General features: G+C 46.9%; 9 protein-coding genes and 1 non-coding gene across 10 annotated transcripts; 4 read left to right on the plus strand and 6 right to left on the minus strand.

Moving 5' to 3' along the window:
• Positions 1–3,089: 3,089 nt before the first annotated feature.
• SYM1 (ethanol metabolism protein) lies at positions 3,090–3,707 on the minus strand (the record flags this gene model as incomplete). The annotated part of the gene is made up of 1 exon (XM_020212459.1): positions 3,090–3,707. The coding sequence occupies one exon, from the start codon at positions 3,705–3,707 to the stop codon at positions 3,090–3,092; it is 618 nt and encodes a 205-aa protein (XP_020073023.1).
• Positions 3,708–3,961: 254 nt separating this feature from the next.
• Positions 3,962–6,421, minus strand: CYBJADRAFT_159986 (Zn(II)2Cys6 transcription factor; the record flags this gene model as incomplete). The annotated part of the gene is made up of 1 exon (XM_020213497.1): positions 3,962–6,421. One exon carries the CDS (start codon positions 6,419–6,421, stop codon positions 3,962–3,964), a length of 2,460 nt encoding a protein of 819 aa, XP_020073024.1.
• A 3,657-nt stretch (positions 6,422–10,078) lies between these two features.
• Positions 10,079–10,150, minus strand: CYBJADRAFT_t20. The gene has a single exon. It is a non-coding gene; the product is annotated as a tRNA-His (tRNA).
• Positions 10,151–10,243: 93 nt separating this feature from the next.
• On the minus strand, positions 10,244–11,053 carry CYBJADRAFT_133880 (anaphase promoting complex subunit 11; the record flags this gene model as incomplete). The annotated part of the gene is made up of 2 exons (XM_020213113.1): positions 10,244–10,835; positions 10,912–11,053. The coding sequence occupies 2 exons, from the start codon at positions 11,051–11,053 to the stop codon at positions 10,648–10,650; spliced, it is 330 nt and encodes a 109-aa protein (XP_020073025.1). The 3' UTR covers positions 10,244–10,647.
• Positions 11,054–11,231: 178 nt separating this feature from the next.
• On the plus strand, positions 11,232–11,909 carry RRP40 (exosome non-catalytic core subunit RRP40; the record flags this gene model as incomplete). The annotated part of the gene is made up of 1 exon (XM_020212415.1): positions 11,232–11,909. The coding sequence occupies one exon, from the start codon at positions 11,232–11,234 to the stop codon at positions 11,907–11,909; it is 678 nt and encodes a 225-aa protein (XP_020073026.1).
• A 374-nt stretch (positions 11,910–12,283) lies between these two features.
• On the minus strand, positions 12,284–14,320 carry FIG4 (phosphatidylinositol-3,5-bisphosphate 5-phosphatase; the record flags this gene model as incomplete). The annotated part of the gene is made up of 1 exon (XM_020212254.1): positions 12,284–14,320. A coding segment is annotated over one exon (2,037 nt), but the record flags the coding sequence as incomplete, so codon positions are not given.
• Positions 14,321–14,610: 290 nt separating this feature from the next.
• Positions 14,611–15,562, minus strand: SCM3 (Scm3p). The gene has a single exon (XM_020214007.1). It carries the CDS (start codon positions 15,442–15,444, stop codon positions 14,719–14,721), a length of 726 nt encoding a protein of 241 aa, XP_020073028.1. The 5' UTR covers positions 15,445–15,562; the 3' UTR covers positions 14,611–14,718.
• A 109-nt stretch (positions 15,563–15,671) lies between these two features.
• Positions 15,672–17,327, plus strand: CQD2 (Cqd2p; the record flags this gene model as incomplete). The annotated part of the gene is made up of 1 exon (XM_020212355.1): positions 15,672–17,327. One exon carries the CDS (start codon positions 15,672–15,674, stop codon positions 17,325–17,327), a length of 1,656 nt encoding a protein of 551 aa, XP_020073029.1.
• Positions 17,328–17,532: 205 nt separating this feature from the next.
• Positions 17,533–18,537, plus strand: CYBJADRAFT_170451 (uncharacterized protein; the record flags this gene model as incomplete). Its single annotated transcript, XM_020216112.1, has 1 exon — positions 17,533–18,537. One exon carries the CDS (start codon positions 17,533–17,535, stop codon positions 18,535–18,537), a length of 1,005 nt encoding a protein of 334 aa, XP_020073030.1.
• Positions 18,538–20,495: 1,958 nt separating this feature from the next.
• CYBJADRAFT_121868 (acetate uptake transporter family protein) lies at positions 20,496–21,305 on the plus strand (the record flags this gene model as incomplete). The annotated part of the gene is made up of 1 exon (XM_020212381.1): positions 20,496–21,305. One exon carries the CDS (start codon positions 20,496–20,498, stop codon positions 21,303–21,305), a length of 810 nt encoding a protein of 269 aa, XP_020073031.1.
• Positions 21,306–21,367: the final 62 nt, after the last annotated feature.

Raw genomic sequence — 21,367 nt, forward strand, 5'->3', positions numbered from 1 at the left:
GGACGTTACTTGTTGAACCCTCCATCACGTAGAGATGTCCAATAGAGAGATGATAAATGTACTCGTGAACCTCGATAAAGGATTTTGAGTCACTCGCAGCATTATGTCCAGGGACTTACTACAGCTCAAATATACATAGAAGGATAAGCTGTGGCTCCATGTCTGACTCTCCTGTGCTAGAGTCAAAGAGGAGTTGCACCGTCCAGTGTGCATGGTGTAGTTGATTTCACACAGCGATGCTGAGGCAACCGTCGCCAGCCATAAGAGTACATATTTGCATCATAGTGCTCCATAATTGAGACGACTCATACTGCCAGTGTGTTATTCACGATCTATCGCTGCTTATAAAGATCATTATGAACAAAAGGCTGGCGAGCACCAAGCAAGGAGCTTTCCATTGGTGGTGGTCTACTTTCTACAGCAGCGTTACGGCACACATCACACATCACACTGCTTACCGTAATGCTAGTCTCGCCATTCATCGCCGACAAAAAATTCACTGGAAGTAAATACATACTCAGATGAATCAATTTACCCTCTACTCTCTTCATCCATTTACACGTAAAGCACCCGGTTGTACTTCCCTCCCAGGAAAGAGCGCAGTTCTTACTCTGTGCGTAGCGATGGTTCCCACTGCAGCTTCCATATGCCCACACACCGGCAAATGCCTGCAGGCGCTGCCTTTGACAAGCCTCACTGCGCCTGGTGCCTACTCCTTGCAGAAAGTATATATCCGTTGTGATATTCGACCTTTGGAATTAATTCCGAGTTCATCGTCGATCCAGTGAATGATATTCTCTATGTAATACTCTTGTCAAAGCTACTTTATATTCCCATTGTAACTAGTGGAACTACTTGGATTACGCCATATCAAGATTTGGATGTTGTACAATGATTTTAAAGGAGCTCCTTGAACCATTGTATTTGCTCTTTTTCAAGTTCTTATGAACCAGCCATTTTCTCACAGAATTTTTAATCTATATTGTTTGAAGAATTATCTCATTGTCATTATTTATAAGTTTCGATAGCACATCCTGGGCAAAGGAACACACCACACAAAGGTTATTGGTGGTGAACATATATTGTGACGTCAATATGACTAGCAGACTATAAGCTGAACCGTTAAGCAAACACCCTGTAGTGGGCAGAGCTTGTGTGGGAGTCTCATGGGTGAATGCCATACCAGCAGCGAGTGTTTTCTAGGTAGTTATAGTCATTTATCAAGGATGCCCAACAGCCAATGATTGATATGTTGTAACTTATCATATGGGTGTACTCAGCTAGCCTTTAATTGCGGGCAAGCTTTAATCTGTGTTCCAGGATATGTTCCAGATGGTAATACAAAAACAAGAGGTAGTCAGGGGAAATAAATGCCGTACAATATGGATGTATTATGAATAGTGCTATAGCTTCATTGCTACGCATCAATGACCTTGTTCTTTGGATAAGGAGCGCTTCATTTTGCCTTCCTAGCGAGTCACAATTCCAATAGAGAGTTGTGTTATGATAACAGATAGCTCACGGCATCGTTCAACCGTGTACGGCTACACAATATGCCTCCTCAGAGACAAACAGGTGTCCATTGATATACAAACTAAAGAGCAGCCATCGAATTATACACGGAGAAGAGGAATATTCCAGAGACGGCCAATCCCTGCTGAACAAACTGACTTCACAGAGTATTACGACTTTAGGGCCAATGAGTAGGCCATGCCGTCGTTCAGCAAATGCTGGTAACTGTTCTGAACACTGTTCTGGTCTCAGGAGAAACCTCCTAGCCCATCACGAAGAAAGAGGTACTTCTGGAGCCTGGCAGATCAGTCTGCAAAGGAGAGAAACATCGTGCTTAAGTCAGACTGCTTTATCATGTCCCACATACGCTTAGCATACTTCATCAAGTATCTTGATCAAGAGAACTTAGCTTCAGAGTACATCACTGGAGTGAAAGGGCACATCAGCGTCAGTGAGGAACACTCCAGACTGATTCCAGTGATTGAGTGTCTATGACAATTGATGTGCTTGTTGATCTTCATTTCACAGGGCTTCGGCACTCTTGCAGCTCTCAGATTCACATAGCGTATCTGTGAAGGCATTGCATGGCCTGTGATTCAGTATGCACTTGGTTCTCGGTACACCAAAGAAGAACCACGCAAAAGAACAGCCATCTTCACAGCTTCTGGACCAGCTGGGTTTATCCTTCCCCAGTTGAATCCAATATGGACCACGCAAGCCCATGGATGGTGTTGGAAGGCTGGAGATGGCTCTTCATTGTGGACAGAATCATGGCTTTCACTATGGCCACTTCTTCTTCCCTGATACTCCAGAGACTGCATTGCCAGTCACACCACTCGCAGGAGAAGTTAGAGCTCTGTAAAGCACATATAAATGCCAATGGAATAGAGTGACACAGCCACATTGACATGGCAACATTCAGGCATGTGTTCTGTTCCTACCAGTGGTGTCTGTTCGTCACAACATGGATTCTTTAGACTTATACATGAACAGTTTCTGTACATCTCAGTATTGTACTCAAGAGCCCAGACTATAGTGTCTATCATAGGCACAACATTCCAACAGGTGTCTCTAATGCCAGGGTCTTTAACCGTCTCATATCACGGATTCTGATCGGCCTATCTGGCAGGCGAAGAGTCGAAATTGGACTGATCTGCTCAGAGATAAATGTGTCGATTCCGCTGCTTCGCCTATAACCATTGGACGGTCTAATGAGCTTTGCAAAGAGGACAACTAAAAGCCAGCAATGCCACTCGGTTCTCTCGACTGTGTAGGCAGACTGCTGGCTATGCCATATGCACTGAAGCTATTCGATACAGGTTTATCCGCATAGTTTACCAGAGGTTCAGTGGCATGCCTGGCTACTTCCGTGAGTCTTCTCTTCTATTGCCTTATCATTTCGAACTTTGACCGTTCTCAGGCCAGGAAAAGAGCATATATACAGAGCCTCGTCAACACCATATATGTGATTCCAATTGAAGACACTGGGCCATTGGAGTCCAACTAATAGGACGTGGAGACACAGTGCACCTCTAAAGAAGAAACCTCCATGTTCAGATGAGAAGAGCTCGTTTGACTCATTCCGGAACAGGTGGGTAATGGACCATGTTACGCTCCAAATTTCTGGAATTCCTCAGGCTCAGATACGTATTCCACGCAATGCTGATGAGATTCACCCCCAAGAGCTGATGCTGAACAGGGACAAAGCCCAAGTTGACCAGCTGGAAAGCAGGCCAAACCATCCAATTGGCTTTCAACGTAGGCCACCAGTTCTCCTCCAGCTTCTGCCTGGTCTCTTCAACAGGTCTCGCCTCAAGTACAGACATCACAAAGTAGTACAGAGGGATTCCAACAGGAGCCCACACAAGCTGATCAACAGCCGTCCTGGCAATGGCATCTTTCGTCTTGTTCACAATGGCATATCTGGAGTCGCCAGGCAGATGAATCCTTGCCAGAATCTTATACCACTTATCGCCAATGAATGAAAACACACAGGACCCGTATACAACGCCTCTCAGTGTGCGGTTGATGTCGTAGTCGAAACCAAACGTCTTCACCTTCTCGCCTTGAGCATCTGGGAAGAACACTTGCGCAATGAAATCCCCAGAACCGAACAGAAAGCCCGTCATCAGGGCATTTGTCAGCTTGGGATTGGTCCTTAGCCTTTGCTTGTAGATCGATAGTACGGAAACCATCGGCAAACTGTCCTTTTGTAGGTGGCGATGTGTGCTTGTTTCGGCTTATCGCCTCTTTTGTAGTTGATGAAGTGCGTGCTATCTTGGGCCCTGGCGATTTGCTTTCCCTCGTTTTCGGGACAGGCCGGTTTTGAGCAACTCGTTTTCGGGACAGGCCGGTTTGCGGAAACTCGTTTTCGGAACGCGCCCAAAAACAGGAGAAAAACACCCACGATGCTCAACGCTACAAACGGTTTATATAAAGAGAACTGTATCTATTCGTTCAATTCGGCAATCAACTGCCTGAGGATCCTCAAGTTTTCCTTCAGTTCAGTACACTCATCCTTCCAGTACTCCAGGATCGTGACTCCGTCCATGATGAAGCGTTCCAATCTCTCCTTATCGAAGAACTTCCACCGGAACCTCAGGTAGAACCCCCATACGAGAATGACAGAGGTGAACACCACCTTACAGTAGAACCAACTGCCGAAATGACGGTGTGTTGCCAAAGGAACGTTCAGGAGATCCATGCTCTCGGCACCCTGGTGGAGGACCTCCTCGATGAACGGGCTGTCGTAGTCTGAGACGGTATCGTGCAACACCAAGTAGAAGAGAGGACGGAACATCGTCAGCCTAACTTCAATCAGACGAGTCTTGATGAACTGCACCACCTCGGGAATGCTGCCACACCGTTTCTCCATAAAGGTCTGCAAATCGTCAGAGTCAGATTCCGGTGATTCCAGTTTGGTCCTGTTGCTTGGGGTGCTATTGCGTTCCTGCTGTGAGGGCAGATCCAAGTCGGTATGCTGTTTGGGGTTCTGTAGAGTCTTCTCTGGCTGCTTGTGCTGTTTATGACGAGAGGTGGCCTCCTGCTCGGAAGCCTTTTGCAGAACATAGCCATAAGGTTGGATCTCATCGCCTTCTTCTGGGATGATTTGGGCCAAATGGGACAGCATGGATTTCTCAATCTTGTCCAATTCTTCCACATAGACGGAGCATTTGGTGATCATCTCAGAGATGGTGTATCTGCTCCAGTCCAGGATGTAATTATCACCTTTGAACTCACCAACTGGAACACTCTCATCTGACGAGACACTGATAGGAACGTAGAAGTCATCCATGAGCCTGTTCTCGAACTTACGGAGCATGATTTCAGTGAGGAAGAAGAACCACGCTGCCTCGTCCTTGGAATCCATTGATCCGTCAAGAGGAGGAGTTGGGTAAATGGACGGGAAGGGATAGTTGACGATACCACTCGAGGGAACACTCGGACTCAGCTCCACCCTGAGTTCCGACTCGTACTTGACACAGCAGTGGAAGACCCTCTCTAGCATGGTGTGTTCCTCCTCTGTGAACTTTCGCCCCGACGCCTTATAACTCTCGATGATAGCCATCACCAGTGTAGATGCCTTGAAGATGGAGCTCCACGCCTTCAGAGGCTTCAAGTTATACATCCAGAAGTGTGTTTGAGCCATGTGGAATTGCACCATGTTCAGATCAAAATCACCAATCTTGTACTTGGGAATCGAGTTCAAGAACGCACCTACAACAAACAGCTTATAGGCATACTGGAAGAACGGCTCCTTCTCTTTCAGAGAGGTTCCATACTGTGTCAGGTTCGTCAATGTCAGAGTCTTTGACATTGCACCACATGCACATATCGTCATCAGCAGAGGAAGAGGAGTGTTGTTGTCCTTTGTCATATCCAACTTGAAGATGTTGATAGTGGGGTCGGCATCCACAACGTTTTCAATCATCGTTGCAGTCCTGTACAGCTGAGTTGCATCCACGATAGGACTCTTGTTTGCAACGTTTTCCAGATAAGAAGTGATGTAATCCCTCACTCTTCTTCTCAGCTTGATACCCATCTGTAGCAGTTCATCATCTGAGAAGGTCCCCAGCTGGGGGAACCCTTCTTCGCTTTTGGCTGCTATGAGCGTGTTGCTCTGTGGCATGGTGTACTTATCGCAGAAGATGGGCCACTTCAGAATGCCGTCAGCCTTTGAGAACCAGTTGGAAGTGGACCAGATCGGAGCCTTTGGTTTGGCATCAGCTCCTGACATCTCTGTTAGGACATCAGGCTCCTGTCTTTTACCCCTGTAGACACAGGGAGCACCACTCTTGGTACAACGCCCACACGTTGGCTTCCCGAGGTCACAACGCACTTTCTTCATACGACACGACTCACAAGCTGTCAACGTTCTTCTCTTCGGTTGTGTGTTGATCTTGCGACGTCTCTGGACCGACGAAAGAGAGGTCTGGGACACTTGCACCGGCAGTGGCTGTCCTACTGATATTTGGAATTGCTGTTGAACCTGCTGAATTGGTTGTTGCGGCAGGTGCCGTGGTCCTTGTTGGAACTGCTGGTACTCATTCGAATACATTTGCTGCTGCTGATGTTGTTGCTGCTGCTGATGTTGTTGCTGCTGCTGATGTTGTTGATGCTGTTGAGGTTGTTGATACTGCTGCTGCTGCTGAATGTTCACCTGTTTCATGGCTGCTGCCATGAATTCTGGCTGAGACACAGCAATGGCCTGGAGATTCAACTGCTGTTCTTGCAGATCATGCTGGTATTGCGCATTTGTATACCACACCTCTGGAGCCTGGTGGACATGGCCGCTGACATCTTGTACCCAGCCCGCAGAGACCACAGCTCCAGCAGACGTGGTGTCGTCAGTATGGAAGGTACCGTCATAGCCCGACGGGAAGTCATCTCCCTTCATGTTGCGATCCATGATGTACAAAGCTCAGTGTCTACCACTGGCTGATAGACCACGACTGTAAGCGCAGTAGGGGGAAGGTGAAGCTGCGTATTCGAGCAGTACCTGACAGACACCTGTAGATGGTCTCGGTGTCTCTGATTACAATGAGGAAGCTACCAGTTCTTCCTGCTCAAACTGTACAATCTTTGTTAGCTATCCACAATGACAACTTGGCGATATACACCTTCCAGACGGCCTGTACTCACAAGATCAAATACAGAGGGCGGAACGTATAGGAAACAGCAGGACACAGGCACTTGTTAGTGATAAATGACAAGCACACACTAGCGTCCATGCTCTTTTATCATGTTGAATGCTCTATGAATCCGGGAGCGCTCGAGGCTTTATAGAAATTTACCCGGCCCAGCGAAGGGACGGAACTCTGTGCGCCAAACGAAAAACTCTAACGAGCAGCCCGCAAAAAAACGAAAGAAACAGCGAAAAATATGTTGCGCGAACCACGGTGGCCAGTGGGGTTTTCATCCGCTACCCGAGTAACACAGCACATGGAGGCAGAGGGAGTGTGGACTCTACCGACCCATGCAGCTCCCATCCTTGGGGCGGCTCCTTGTGTGGCATGCACGGTTAACCTTTTCCTGAGCGTGTGAATCGGGGAGTTGGGGATAATCAACTGATACGATAAGGCCCCAGTATGCTTTTCCTTAGAAAAGAGGCTACTGCGAAAGCGATTGGAAGAGGCCGGTTGGTCTATGTTTCGCGCTGCCAGGCCGGGCTGGGCCGCGGTCCACGGAAAGCTGGTGGAGGGTGGAAGACCTTACGCTCCACCCGTGGACGGTGTCTCCTCGTGGCAGTGCGAGAAGCTCAGTGAATCTGCAAGATATAATTAAGTTTTTAGCACCATGCAGTAAAGTTCAGCTTGGTGGGCGAGTTATATAACTCGTACATGGAAGGGATGCCTGTCGCACAAACAGGATGGATATATGCCTGGAAGCTGATGATGTTTTTGCAATGATAGTGCAGTCTCCAGGGACCATATGCCATGCTGGAGGAACGGTGATCTGGTCCTTGAGCTGACGAAGATTACAATCTACAAGAGGATAAATTGAATGGAGTGTATGTACATGCGTTCATGTGCACGCGTGCTTGACGCCAACGGTACATGCCATTGGGCCACTGTGGATCCCATGAATCTGTAATTGGCCGGTACATCATCTTGCACACCACTTCGTAAATTGAGCCAGTGCTCGGTCTGGCCCATTATAGCCATTTCGGGGTTTCCTCATGTCAACGGTTTCGTGTTTGAGGTGTGTACTTTCAACGGCTTCAGAGGAGTCAGCGAGGGAAGGCTGCAAGACCCAACACGGGTAAATCGCTGGAAAACGTGTTCGTTTCTGAGGCGAGTCATAATGAGGGATAGGCAGTACCGGGAAACTTTGGGAACAATTGACTACCAACTGAGTGACATTTCAGCTAATGAGCAGGTTTTGGTATGCACTGCTAAGCCCCTATTTTTAGGCATGTGAGAGACCGTCATGAGTGTGGATATCCTGAATGCTTGCCAGCTTGCAGCTGATTTGTCTTCACCAACTGAGGATTCTGAGATAAGAAGTGAACAGCGTCAACGTAGAAATGAACCATGAACAGCCTCACTGCGGTCTTGAGGCCCGACAATAACATTATATGGCCAACTTAAAGTGTCACAGTCAGGCACATCTTGGACTATGAGTGTGAAAGAACACGTGAAGAATAGAGCTAAGTGTTTACAATGGAAATAAAATTGTTTTATAAGGGTTAATCGGCAGGTGCTCGCTTATTGTGAGTGATATCTTTCAAAAAAACTCACGTAGGAGTCCTGATATGAAAGCCATCAACCAGTGCTTCTATAGTCTAGTCAGCTCTACACAACACGCAGTGTACGTAATCTATGAAATCAGAATCACTTGGAAGTTGTAGTTGGGTTACTCTTTTGTTCATGGTTGTATCTGAAACACCAACTTGAAAAGCTCAGTATCCGACTTGAAGTGACCATGTCTCGTATGAAATGGTACATCGAAGCTTCAGTATTGTTAAGCCAGAAGAGAACCAGGGCTGTGGCATTTACGAACTAAGTTGAGGCCTGACAAGATGTTACATCATTCTGGAGAGGGGTTGCTTCAATGCAATGCAAATATTGAGCACTCATCTCATTTCAATCTTGAACGCTTCTTCTTTGCATTAGAATGTAGTTTTCAGCAATAGTTATACATACGACAGCATGCTGTTACAGCTCCTAGCTAGTTGTAATGTACTATAGATAGAGAAGGCCCAAGTGGTTTCAGGCGGGATACATACTGTAGCTTGAAGATTATTGATAGGCTTGTGTCTCTGTTTGCACCTTATAATTACACTGACTATTAAGCTGAAAACCGCTAGTATAGTGCCCCCCCTGACCAAATGTCTTCATAATGACGAGAATTATTGAAGGTTGTGCTTTGGTCAATTCTTCATTCTAATGATTGTACCCTTCAAGAAATGAGTGCTTTACAACAAAAAACAAGATATAACTGAAAATGAGACCTCTTTGAAACTTATTCGCCGCCTTCAGTGGCTGTTGATCGTAGAATTGCAAGCAACACAGGCCGACGATTATAGTCGGTTCCTAAGTTGCATTTCTGAACTCTGCTGCTTACCACTGAAATTGTTACAGAATGCGATGGCTTATACCTATAGCATAATACTAAGAGCTTGAGACCCCTGTAACATTATATATGAACTGTGAGGGCGACTGTCTCAGAATTGGACAGAGGTTGTTTTAAGGATCAATCCCCCCAAGAACACCGTTCATTACCAGTGAGCTACGCTTCAGAATAAAAGAAATTTGCGGATCGAAGTAGCCATCAGAACAGTTGACTACGCATCGGCCATAAGCCCAAAACCACCTGAAATCGATAACGACATGACAAACAAGTGTGAGGCTGTCTAACAAATCTCGTTTACATTGTTTCGAAGATCCAGGCTCAGAAGAAAGGATACGGGAAGTTGTCATGAATGCATACACCCGCATACCCTCGCATACTGCATGATGCAGAGAGCAACGTAACGACGACAAACCAGTGCAATTTGATCAGACAGGGACCAACATTCAGCTTACGAAAGAAGCCATCAAGCTGTGGATAGAGAGTTTATCAGCTTGTAGAAATAGCGCAAAGGGTTTAGTGAGGTGTTTCAGTCGCCCAGACATTGCTGTGTAATCGGAGAGGTATCCGAAGATGGGAAGAATGAACATTGCAGAGGCTCAACACCTCAGAGGGTACTGCTTTGTGGGTCAGCTGGCTCGCTTTGATTGTTGGTGCAATGCCATTCGATGAAGAAGAGAGACAACTACTTCAGTTCCGTTGTATCATGGTTCTCTGGAAAGTAGGTCAGTACTAGTGGGCGTGGGTTTCAAAAAAAAGGGGGGGGGGTTCTCATTTACCATCATATGTCTCTTCTGTGAAGAGTAGTCCATTAAACACAGCTCCAGACTATCCGTAATAATCAAGACTATTGGGCTATTTAAAGAGTCTGTAGGACCTTATGAAAGATTTCTATAACTACGTGGCTATAAAAGCACATAGTAAGGGCTTTATTTCGCCTTTGGATGGTATATCAAGTTGTGTTTTGCTCTCAGAGAGAAAAGTAAAAAAAAAGTGCCGTTACCTGGAATCGAACCTGGGTCTGGTCGGCCACAACGACCTGTACTAACCACTATACTATAACGGCGCAGAGTTGTCAAGAAAGGGCTTTCATTTTAGGTGTTGTACAGCTGATGCTTACCCCATGGATGAGCTTCCTTAGCAAGTATCACCGTATAATCTGTATTTATGCCTCAGCTCCATGCTATTACAAGCCAGCAATCTTTCGTGGTCTGAGATCCAAGTATGTCTCATGCTCAAACCCGGTGAAACACGCCATCTGGCGATGCTCTTTAACGGTTTCTCCACAACCGACCCTTGAGCTTTATACACACTCTCAGATCATCTGCTAACCTTCATCCCATCTTGTGCTTCTAATACAATGAGTGAATCCGCTCTAAACCATTAGACATGTATTTTCTGTAATCGAGTCATGAGATTTGCAAAACACAGCGATGCAATAGACAAAAAGCAGTCGAATTCTTACCAGAATCTCAAGAATCCAGAGCAATAACATACAGCCTCCAGCTGATCCATATACAACGATAGCATCGTGATGCAGTGACTCCAACTGTACAGACCAGCTCACGTTGTGCTCACAACGTCGGAAGAGTGGACGCTCGTATTGGCGTGAGCACCAGTGCCACCATCGCCATCGTCCGTCTTCTCCTGGAACCACTGCCGGCACATGGGACACAGGTTCTTCGACGTCTCAACTTCAAGCCATTTCTCAATACAGTGCGTGTGGAATCGATGCGTACATACCCCAAGTACTAGTACAAAGGCGTTAGCATCCCGTTACAGGCCATTCGCATCAGCATGGGGGAAAAGACATAGACCGTCACTTACCTAAGGGACATTGATCTCCAGGGAATTTGCACGAGGAACAAGTCATGTCGAAAGATGTCCGACAGATACCACACACCTCCTCCTTGGGGACATCCCACGACCATATCGCCACCCCGTTCCACTTCCTGATGTTCACCTTCATTGTGCTTCGAGTCCTTGTGCTTTGTTTACACTGGTTTGTTTACTCTGTGATAGTGGCTAAACATCGCGAACTGCACACTGTGAATTTTTTTCTTATGGCTTCTTCGATGAGCCTCTGAACAGAGATCAGACCCTTTGCTCGCTCTCTGCTCTCTGCTTCTATACGCTTCACATACAGCATGTCCATCATTATACCAGGCGACTCTGTACAGGTCGCAAACTCCGTGGCGCTGGGTCCTGGTGTTGTCTGCACAAGGAACCGCTCCGTCATCCCAGTAACAGCTGGTATACTTGAAGAGAACTCCAAATCCATCCACGTAGAGTCGAATGGCCGCCGCTACGTTCCCTCAACCAACGATTATGTCATCGGAACCGTCACAGGGTCGTTTGGTGATGCCTTTCGTGTGTCACTGTCCGACTTCACGTTCCCTGTGTCTCTGAGTGCCATGGCCTTCCCTAATGCTTCAAAGAAAAACAGACCAAACTTGAAGGTTGGCTCTCTCGTATATGCCCGTGTGTCCAGTGCAATCCCAGAGATCGACGTGGAGATCGAGTGTTTAGATCCGACCACTGGCAAAGACGGTGGCTTCGGTCTGCTTGAAGGAGGGTACGTCTTTGACGTCTCGTTGGCCTACGCTAGAACGCTACTGTTCAACCCAAATTACCCACTGCTGAACCAGCTTGTCAAGAAATGCCAGTTCGAAATCGCCATTGGCCTGAACGGGAAGATATGGATCAAGACGGATGATCTCAAACACACACTGGCGGCCGCAAACGCTATCAAACAGTGCCAACTTGTGCCGTCATCGGAGTGCTCCAATGTCATAAACTCTGCGTTCAAGTCTCTATCACAATAAACGTCTATTTAGCAAAATATTCCACGGTTACAGTCCAAATTCACCATTTTCTCATAAAGCATTACATCCTGCTCATCAATAATCGGAGTCTCGACGTAATAATCATCAGATTTGTCAATGAAGCCCGCTTCATTCCCGTAGACGGAAAACACCTCCGAAAACATGGATATACTCTCTGGCGAAACGCTAATGCCCCTTTTATAAATCTCATAAGAACCATCATTGCCTTGCGAAGGTTTATCAGTGAATATCTCACTCGCCTCTTCAAGCTCCTTGAGCTGGTTTCTGGACACACAAAGTTCACAAGCCTCAATGGGTTTCTCCTCTTCTTCAACAGGCTCAATCTTGGGGAGGTTTCTCAGTTTCTCAGCTTTACGCAACTTGTGATTGATCGAAGACTGCTTTCTAGACTTGAAGGGAGAAATCTCACACGCCTGTTGAACAGTCATGGAGTCAATCTTATACCTCAAGGTGGAGTTCATATTGATTTCAAAACTGTGTTCGAAGTGAACTTGCTTCCGAGGGACATAGTATTCGTTCCAATAATTATCAAAGAAACCTGGATAAGGATCTAATTTCGGTATAATTGTTCCGTCTTTTGGTATATCGAATGTGTCCTTGAATCGTAACAAGTTGTCCTTTGTCCACCAATAGCGATAGCTGCGCTTGTCCTTGGATAACGAATGTATGTTGTGGAGGTAATAGTCAGTGTTCAAGTCCCAAAGCATGGGCTTACCTTGTTCCCACACATAGTTCCCCAAAAACAGGTTAATAGCTTCTTGCCTTTGCGCATCGATAAACGAATTGCTGTAGAATCTCTTGATACTTTCAATCATATCTCTGGAATGCGACGACCATTGGTTAATCTTCCTGTATGTCTCCATGGTGTTCACCAAATGAGAACCACCGTATTGCAGTGCGATAGTGTCGCCATGGTCATGGAACATTTCAGTAAAGATATTAACCACATCTGAGTCGTAGTCGATGTAAACTTCTTCGATGATACCTAAGGCGTGGAGTTGATAACCAAGAGCTCTTTTACCAATGACAAACTGTGCAGCATTTGTACGATCTAGACAGTCAATACAATTGGTACGGCATATTCCCTCTTGCAGTTTAGTTGAGTCCAGGCTTATGCCGTTGTGGAAGAAATTCGTCTTCTTCAAGGTCTCATCGGCATACCCCTCGAGGAACTCGATAACGTCTTGACCATCAGATTTATTTGCCCGACTCATATCCCATGCGGTGTATGATATCTTTTCACTCACTGGGAGAAATTCATTCAGGTACGTGATACACTGCTCAAATGCCTTTGATAATTTGGATTCTCTCGGTGTCCTCTCCTTCTGCTTCACTAGGTTCAATATCAGAACCGGGGCATCGTATCTCTTAAACAGATCGTCAAAGTGTAACGCTGCAGAGGTGTAGAATGGATCCACAAGATCAATTTCTATTGGTGGTTTGGCCAATTTCAAATTCGGAACTTCTTGACACCAATACAAGGGTATCGAGCCACGATGTTGAACGTAGGATGTATACCTTGGATTGTTAAAGAATCCATATCGACTATCGTGGAAGCTCGTCGTCACCATATCTGATACGATCTGTTCAGTTTCCACCTCGTTAGCGACATTGCCTTGGTTATTAACGCCTCTTTTCAAGAATCTCGCTCCTGCAAAATGGTGAGATCTCCTTGCAATGACTGTTATATAGACTCTCTTGCTGAATATCGCCACATTCGCTTGATCTATAAACCCGTGGATAATAGGTTGAAACCAATCATACACACGGTCGTATGAATCAGCTACAGGCTTCAGCAGCGAGCTGTTCCACATGAATCGTTCGTTGAACTCATCAGGAAACTTTGCACACTGAGGCAACCCCATAGCCTTCTGCTTTTCCCGAAGAATGTTCCGTTGTAGAGTGTTGGTCAGATCATAGGTATAACTGTAGTAGAACGTCTTTGTCAGGTCTAAATTGGCAAATGTCATCAAGAAGCGTGCCTCTTCTGAGTGTTTATCTGGTTTCTTATAGTCCCTTGATATCGGTATCAGCTCTGTATCGTCAATATGATAGATGAGATGACCACCTAACACTGCAACAACCGACCTCTTTGTAACGACACACAGATAGTAGCACTTGGTGAACCTGATAAACCCCAGCAAGCCATATCCTGTGAGCTTCTTATCGAACTCAGGGTTGGCATCTTTCAAGCCGTTGAGCACCTCCATGCTCTCCTTTCTTGTGAAGAAGACGTTATCTTCAACTATGGAGAGAGTGTCTTCAGGAACGGTGAGGTCGATCTCCATGACCCTGAACATGGTTTCTCTTCTGTTGCTGCCCACAACGTAGAGTCTGTTGTCAGTTTCATATATTGTGTACTTTTGCAATGTGATGAGCTTTCTCGATTTCACGGAGTGTTGTTGTTGTTGTTGTTGTTGTTGTTGTTGTTGTTGTTGTTGTTGTTGTTGTTGTTGTTGTTGTTGTTGTTGTTGTTGTTGTTGTTGCTGCTGCTGAGACTCCACTTCCTCCTCAACATCATCTTCAACACTACGCTGTCCATCTTGCTCATCAACCTTCTCCTCTTCCATCTTGTCTGGCCCCGCTAGCTTGCCTTATCCTCAATCACCAGATCAACTTATCAACATATTTTTCTTTGTTTACATCCGTGTACGTACACTGCGTTCTACAGCATTGGGCATCAAAATGGTAAACAAGCATCTATATTAACCAACGCAGAAGAAATATATAACACCACTTGGTGACCAAGTGTGTATGAGAACATTGTAGTCGTTTCTATAACATCGTATCATCGTCGTTGACCCTGTGCCGCTTGCTCAAGATTACAGGCACGAGGCGATGTAGCGGTACTAGGAGACACCTCCAGCTGGGTGTTTGGCATGGCGGGCTGCTCAGAAAGTCTCTGCGGTGACCTCTTGTACTTCTTTTGAGGGCTTCTTTCCATCAACAGCGAGATGGGATCCCTGGAAGGGTCTGCCTGGCCTTGTTCTTCATCTTCGTCGGTATATGGGTCCCAAACGTCTTGAAGTCTCGTGTTCAAGCCCTTTAGATGGCCCACGTCTTCAACAATGGACATATCCATGAGATCAACAGTATCACCTTGAGACTCCAAGCCGTATCTCGAGTACTTGTCTATGATGGCGCTCCATGAAGACGACAGCTTCTTCTTGGCCTCGACATGGCGCGTTTGCAGTTCAGCAGCATCAACATTGCCCTTGCCGCTCAACTCGTCAGTGGTGTACTTTGCTAAAATCGCTCGCTGCTCTTCATACCGAATATCGACATGCTGATATTGTTCGTCATACCTGTCACTATCACTATCACTGGCATCGCTGTACCCGCTGGTCTTCTCATCCGAGCTATAAGTGTTCACCTCCCGCTGACCTTCATCAACTTCAACGTTCCCCTGCTCAAGGCACACAACCTCATGCGCCTCGACTTCGCTCTCATCCACGTCACTTTCCTCACACTCACTCTGAAGGTGGCGTTTCCTTCTATGCTTTATCAACAGCATTGACGAATAGCGACAAGGTGACCGGAGCGTAGCTTTGTTGACACCCCGGAGGGAAAAAAAGACAGCATCAAAACCATCTCGAGAGACAGAAGGAGTAAGTTAGAGAGAGCAACAGTAACAACCCTTCCAGAAGCCAGAAACGGAGCATAGAATAGCGAGAAGGGAGTGCTATTATGTTTCGCAGATCTGTTGGTAACATGGCGAGCTGTTTGAGAGGTTATAGGGGAATGTCCTCCTCCTCTCGAACAGCAAGGTCCTTCAAGTTCAGCGAGAACAAAGGCAAGGTCATCACTGGGACCATCATTGGTGCTACAACATTGGCGTATTTCACCAACGACACTGTCCATGACTCCATAAAGCACACATACCTCACAGCTGGCCGTGTCAACGTTGTTACGTGGGCCACGATGCGATGCTTTTGGGAGTACAAGAAGGTGCTGGGCTCGAATTATGTCTCAGAGGATGAGAGATACACAGCGTTGAGCCAGTGCCACTTGAAGTGTGCAAAGATTACCCTGGAGGCGCTGGAGAAGAATGGAGGCGTTTACATCAAACTTGGACAGCATATCGGGGCGATGACCTATCTATTACCAGATGAGTGGACTTCGACGATGATTTCTCTCCAGGATCGATGCCCTGTGTCGTCAGTGGAAGATATCAACGAGATGTTGAAGCACGATCTGGGAAGATCCATCGATGAGCTATTTGAGGAGTTCGACTATAAACCGATAGGATCAGCAAGTTTGGCACAGGTTCACGTTGCAAAGTTAAGAAGCAGTGGTGAAAAAGTTGCTGTGAAGTGCCAACATCCAAGTCTGAAAGAGTTTGTTCCTTTAGATGTGTTTTTAACACAAACAGTGTTTCAGCTGCTCGACAAAGTCTTCCCAGAGTATCCACTTGTTTGGTTAGGCGATGAGTTGCAATCTTCGATCTACGTGGAATTGGACTTCACTAATGAAACTGATAACGCACGTCGTACCTCTGAATACTTCCAAAAATTCACCAGTTTGACTGCTCTGAGAATACCAAAGATCCTTGTATCCTCCCCTCGTGTTTTGATCATGGAATTCCTACCAGGTGCTAGATTGGATGACTTGTCATACATGAAGGCCAACGGAATTGACAGATCAGAGGTCTCTGCATGTCTGGCCCATATCTTCAACAACATGATCTTTACACCGGGTGTAGGCATTCACTGTGATCCACATGGTGGAAATCTGGCATTGAGAGCATGTCCACCATCTGGGAACAACCCACATAACTATGAAATCATCCTCTATGACCATGGGCTCTACCGTGATGTAACTCTGCAAATGCGTCGTGACTACGCAAGATTCTGGCTGGCATTACTAAAACGTGATAGGGAAGGTATGGAGAAGCATGCCATACAATTTGCAAAGATCACACCAGAACAGTTTCCGGTGTTTGCTGCTGCGATCACTGGCCGTGACATCGACACGGCATTGAACTACGATACTTCTAAGCTTCGTGATGATAGCGAGATTGAGAACATGAAGAGTGCATTGACTTCACAGGGCCTCTTGGTTGATCTCATGTCTATTCTTTCAAGCATGCCACGTGTCGTTTTGTTAATCCTAAAGACCAACGATCTGGTGAGACATCTGGACGAAGTCCTACAAAATCCACAACCTGAGCGTGTATTCTTAATCTCCGCCCAGTACTGTGCAAATACTGCATACGAAGAGGATATGGAACTAATTGCGCAGGAGGAGATGTCGTACTCCAATCTGGGAGTAACGAAGAGGGTTTCTGGATATTTCCATTGTGCCTTTGAGAGAATCGGTGCTGTGATGAGGTGGTATGGATGGTGGTGGAGTTTGAAGGGATACGAGTGGAAACTGTGGATCAGAACACATATTTAAATATTTAACCCGTGTATATATGCTACAACCAAACAATCAAACATTCTTTGTTCTGTTGTGTAGAAGAAGACATCGCATCTCGATGTGGTGCTCTCTGTTGGCTCTGAGTTTTGTTTTCCTTTTTTTTTTTCATCACCCCGGCAATGCTTGTTTACTCCAACCATCACATCCGGTTCTCAGAACAGTGGACAACATCAGTATTCAGATGAGTGACTTTCACACACCGACCAAGTCACACGCTTTGGATGGAGTTGTTGACTCTCCTGTTCTGTCTATAAAGTACCGAGATCTGAATAGTGCTATTGAAGCGATCAGACTGTTGGAGACAGAGCTATCAGAGTTCCAGACTTCGAGTTATGAATTGGAAAAGGAGTTGGAGCAGGAGTTAGATTCACTTGAAAGGGAGAACATCAAGCTACAAGGTGACGTTAAGAAGGCTGAATCAGAGCTATCCACTTCGAGGGAGGAATTTGTGCGTTATAAGCAACAGTCAGAGAATGAAAAGTTGGTGTTTAAGGCGCGTATCAAAGAGCTGGAAGAGGAACTTAACAGGAGACAACGACAATTGGTTGAAAAGGATATTCAAAACGAGAATATCCAGCAAACGGAGAGAAATTTGCAAAGCGATTATGACGAACTGCTCGAAAAGTTCGAGTCCTGTGAGGAAAGGGCGGTGCTGCTTGAAAACGACCTAGTTGATGTCAAAGAACAGCTTTCCAAGGAGATACTATCCCATCAAAACACCAAGAATGAGCTTACTGAGCTGAAGAACAATCCATTGCAAGTGGCTAAAGACGTAAAGCAGTCACAGACCACCTCGTCAAGGACGATGTACCGGTCCAGCTCTCTAAGGCAGCTGCATACGATACTGTCGCAGACTCATAACATGGAGCACAAGCTGGAGAATATCAAACGATCTTTACACTCTGGGAATGCTCAGCGCAAGACGAGTGCCACCACTGGAATCACCAATGTTGGCGTACTATTGAGCACAACGGGGAGCTTTAAAGAGGACCAGATCACCACCAGAGGCGGCCAACGTGTGAGGACAGTGTCTATGCCAACATCAACAGTACTGTCTTCTGAGTCATCGCAAAGCAGGAAAAGGATTCCAAACTCCCCATCTTCAACTGCGCTATCATCTCTTGCAGGTAGGCTCAGCAGTTCACTGGGAACCATTGAGGGAAGCCCCAATAAGGATAGAATTTGAACGCAGTTCCCATCAGGGTTACTGAGATCTCACTACCCACGATAACCACCCTCATCTTTCGACACCCACGAGCATTGCGGAGAAGCCTCAACAAGGCAACGGGCACCCACAGTGTTCACAGACATGTGTGTGATATCAAGACAAATACGCGCAAGGTGCGAGAGAAACGGGGAATCACGACAAGGACCTTGTTCCTTTTATCCATAATGTTGCAAATGAGAAATCATAGGCTCTTGTTACCCTGTGCTGCACAACGTCTTGTTTCTTTTCGTCTCTTGTTGAGAACGGTATGTGTGTCCCTGGGAAGCATCAACACGTACACTGTGCCCTGGTTGCCCCACCTCTTGATGCAACATGCCATTTGACCGTATTCTTGGCTTCAGCACTCCATGCTGACAAGATTTCCACAGTTCCCAGTGGACACTGAACAGGGTGCATCGCTCTACATGGCTCCTCCGTTAGTGTGCTTTGCTAGATACTCGATGTATGCGTCTTCATTTTTTGTTGGTCCCTCAACCGTTGTGACGGCTTAAGGGTCACACATCCATCATCAACCTTTCCTTCTGGCGGAGAAGAGGTATGTTGCAAGTGGCCAGGTTCTTATCTCCACGGCATTCACTGTCGTTGTTGCGTATCTGGACGTCTGCCAAAGGCCCACAGCGGACGAAGGACGAATCAGAACACCACTGGGCGGGCTCTCAAGCGCGCTGATTGGAAGCTCCACGAAGCCTCCAGCCGTTCGCACAGTGGGCGGGGGTTGATAGCGTCAGCCATCTGTCTATTAGCGCTGTCTAAATAGCAATTCACAGCATGGGATGCTGCCAACTAAAATCTACAACCAACAACCCGCTTGGTGCATTGGGGACAGCCCACGTCCAGGAGCCACCCTGCGGAACGTAGCTGATCAACATACGTACCGGCCATATAATGTGCACCTCGAGAAGCAGGCAGGACTCCGACGTAGTTCGTACAACCTGGTGGGCCCTGGCCCTCGAACGAACGGCGGACAGCGTACGAACCCGCTGCGGTGTCCTACGAACCAAGCCATCGCCAGCATAAGGGAGCGCACAAAGAAACAAAGGCACATACGCCAGGACGCCGATGGCCTATTGGGAAAGCGTCAACGGCCCCGACCCCATTGTGCTTGACTTTTGCACGTTGGACTCCGTCCAACAGCATCAACGCCATGGATTAGGTGGATGCTCCCTCTCTCTCCCCCCGCCCACAAGCTCATCCCATGCCACTGAACAAAGCGTATACCCCGCCATGTTGCCCGCGGCCATCTCTGCTAAAGGACACTGTTGTATGTGCGAGACTAAAAGTCGTAATCATCCAATCACCCACAACGCAGTTACACCACTTGGTAAGCCCTCTCACCACGGTGACTGTGGATTGTGGGTCCACCAGTTACCCCACCAACTCTCTGGAAAGGCAAAAAGTCCCCCATTGCGGTGCGTATGCGCTGTACATCTCTTCAGAGAGTGAAAGTGCACGCCGGTGGCACCAGTGTGGGACCCTTTTCTGGGGTAAAAGGACAGCCAACAGCAGATCGATTGTGCTCTCCCACAAGTTTGTCAAGGCGAAAGCCGCTCCATGCCCCACAAAATTTCTTTTTCGTTGCTTGAATGCGCGCTTCTCCAGCGCTGTTGTGGGCTCTTTGTCATGCTGCATTTTGCCCCAGTTACAGTGGTAGCCACTTGTCGTATGAAGGTCGAGTTGCTGGACAAGTTGCTGGTTTCATGTAACACGGCGGTTGGTGATGGCGGTGAGATGCGGTGTATAAATACCGGTCCATCGTCGCATGGTTTTACGTTTGTGCGTTGCAAGATCTCTTGTACCACCGCACACAGAACGCAAATATACTCAGTACGCCTGAACTAGAAAACACGCTGTTTTCCCTGCTGCCAAACATACACACACAGGAGACTCGATACTTTTAAACTTACAAAGCAAACAAGATGGCCGCCAACGTTGACCTTGAGAAGCAAGCTACCCCAAACTCGTCCAATGACAACCACACGTTCAGTCCAGAAGACGAGGCGCACCCGGTGTCCAAGGTGTACACGTCTGGGGAGAATGACCAGTACATCATGATTGGCCGCACAAAGGTGCTCCGCTCCGAGTTGTGGAATGCCTTTGGAGGTGATTTGCAACCAGGTATCCACGCCACGCCACCACGTCGTTTTGCCAACCCAGCTCCGCTAGGGTTGTGCGCCTTTGCCTTGACAACATTTGTTCTCTCGATGGTTAACGCCAGAGCCATGGGTATCACTACTCCTAACATTGTCGTTGGTTTGGCGCTCTTTTACGGTGGCTTTGTCCAGTTACTCGCTGGTATGTGGGAGATTGCCCTTGACAACACTTTTGGTGGTACTGCCTTGTCGTCGTACGGTGGTTTCTGGATGAGTTATGCTGCGATTCAGATTGACTGGTTTGGTATCAAGAGCGCCTATACCGACCCAATTGAACTTGCCAACGCGGTTTCCTTCTTCTTGCTCGGCTGGACCATTTTCACCTTTATGATTTTGCTCTGTACCGTCAAGTCCACCGTTTCCTTCTTCTCCTTGTTCTTTTTCTTAGAGATCACCTTCTTGTTGTTGACGATTGGTGATTTCACACGTCGTGTTGGCGTTACTAGAGCTGGTGGTGTCTTTGGTGTTATCACCGCATTCATCGCATGGTACAATGCCTTTGCTGGTATTGCTACAAAGGAGAACAGTTACATCACCATCAAGGCATGGCCTTTGCCAGGTGCAAAGCGTGCCTGAACTTGGTATTTGCTGAGCTGGTTCTATCTGTTTACCTTGTTTCTAACATGATTTGAAAAGAC

Source organism: Cyberlindnera jadinii, assembly GCF_001661405.1.
Source record: "Cyberlindnera jadinii NRRL Y-1542 unplaced genomic scaffold CYBJAscaffold_1, whole genome shotgun sequence".
Taxonomy (NCBI): Eukaryota; Fungi; Ascomycota; class Saccharomycetes; order Phaffomycetales; family Wickerhamomycetaceae; genus Williopsis; species Williopsis jadinii.

Coding starts and splice junctions, on each gene's coding strand:
- SCM3 (XM_020214007.1), bottom strand. CDS start 15,444: ATGCTGTTGATAAAGCATAGAAGGAAACGCCACCTTCAGAGTGAGTGT.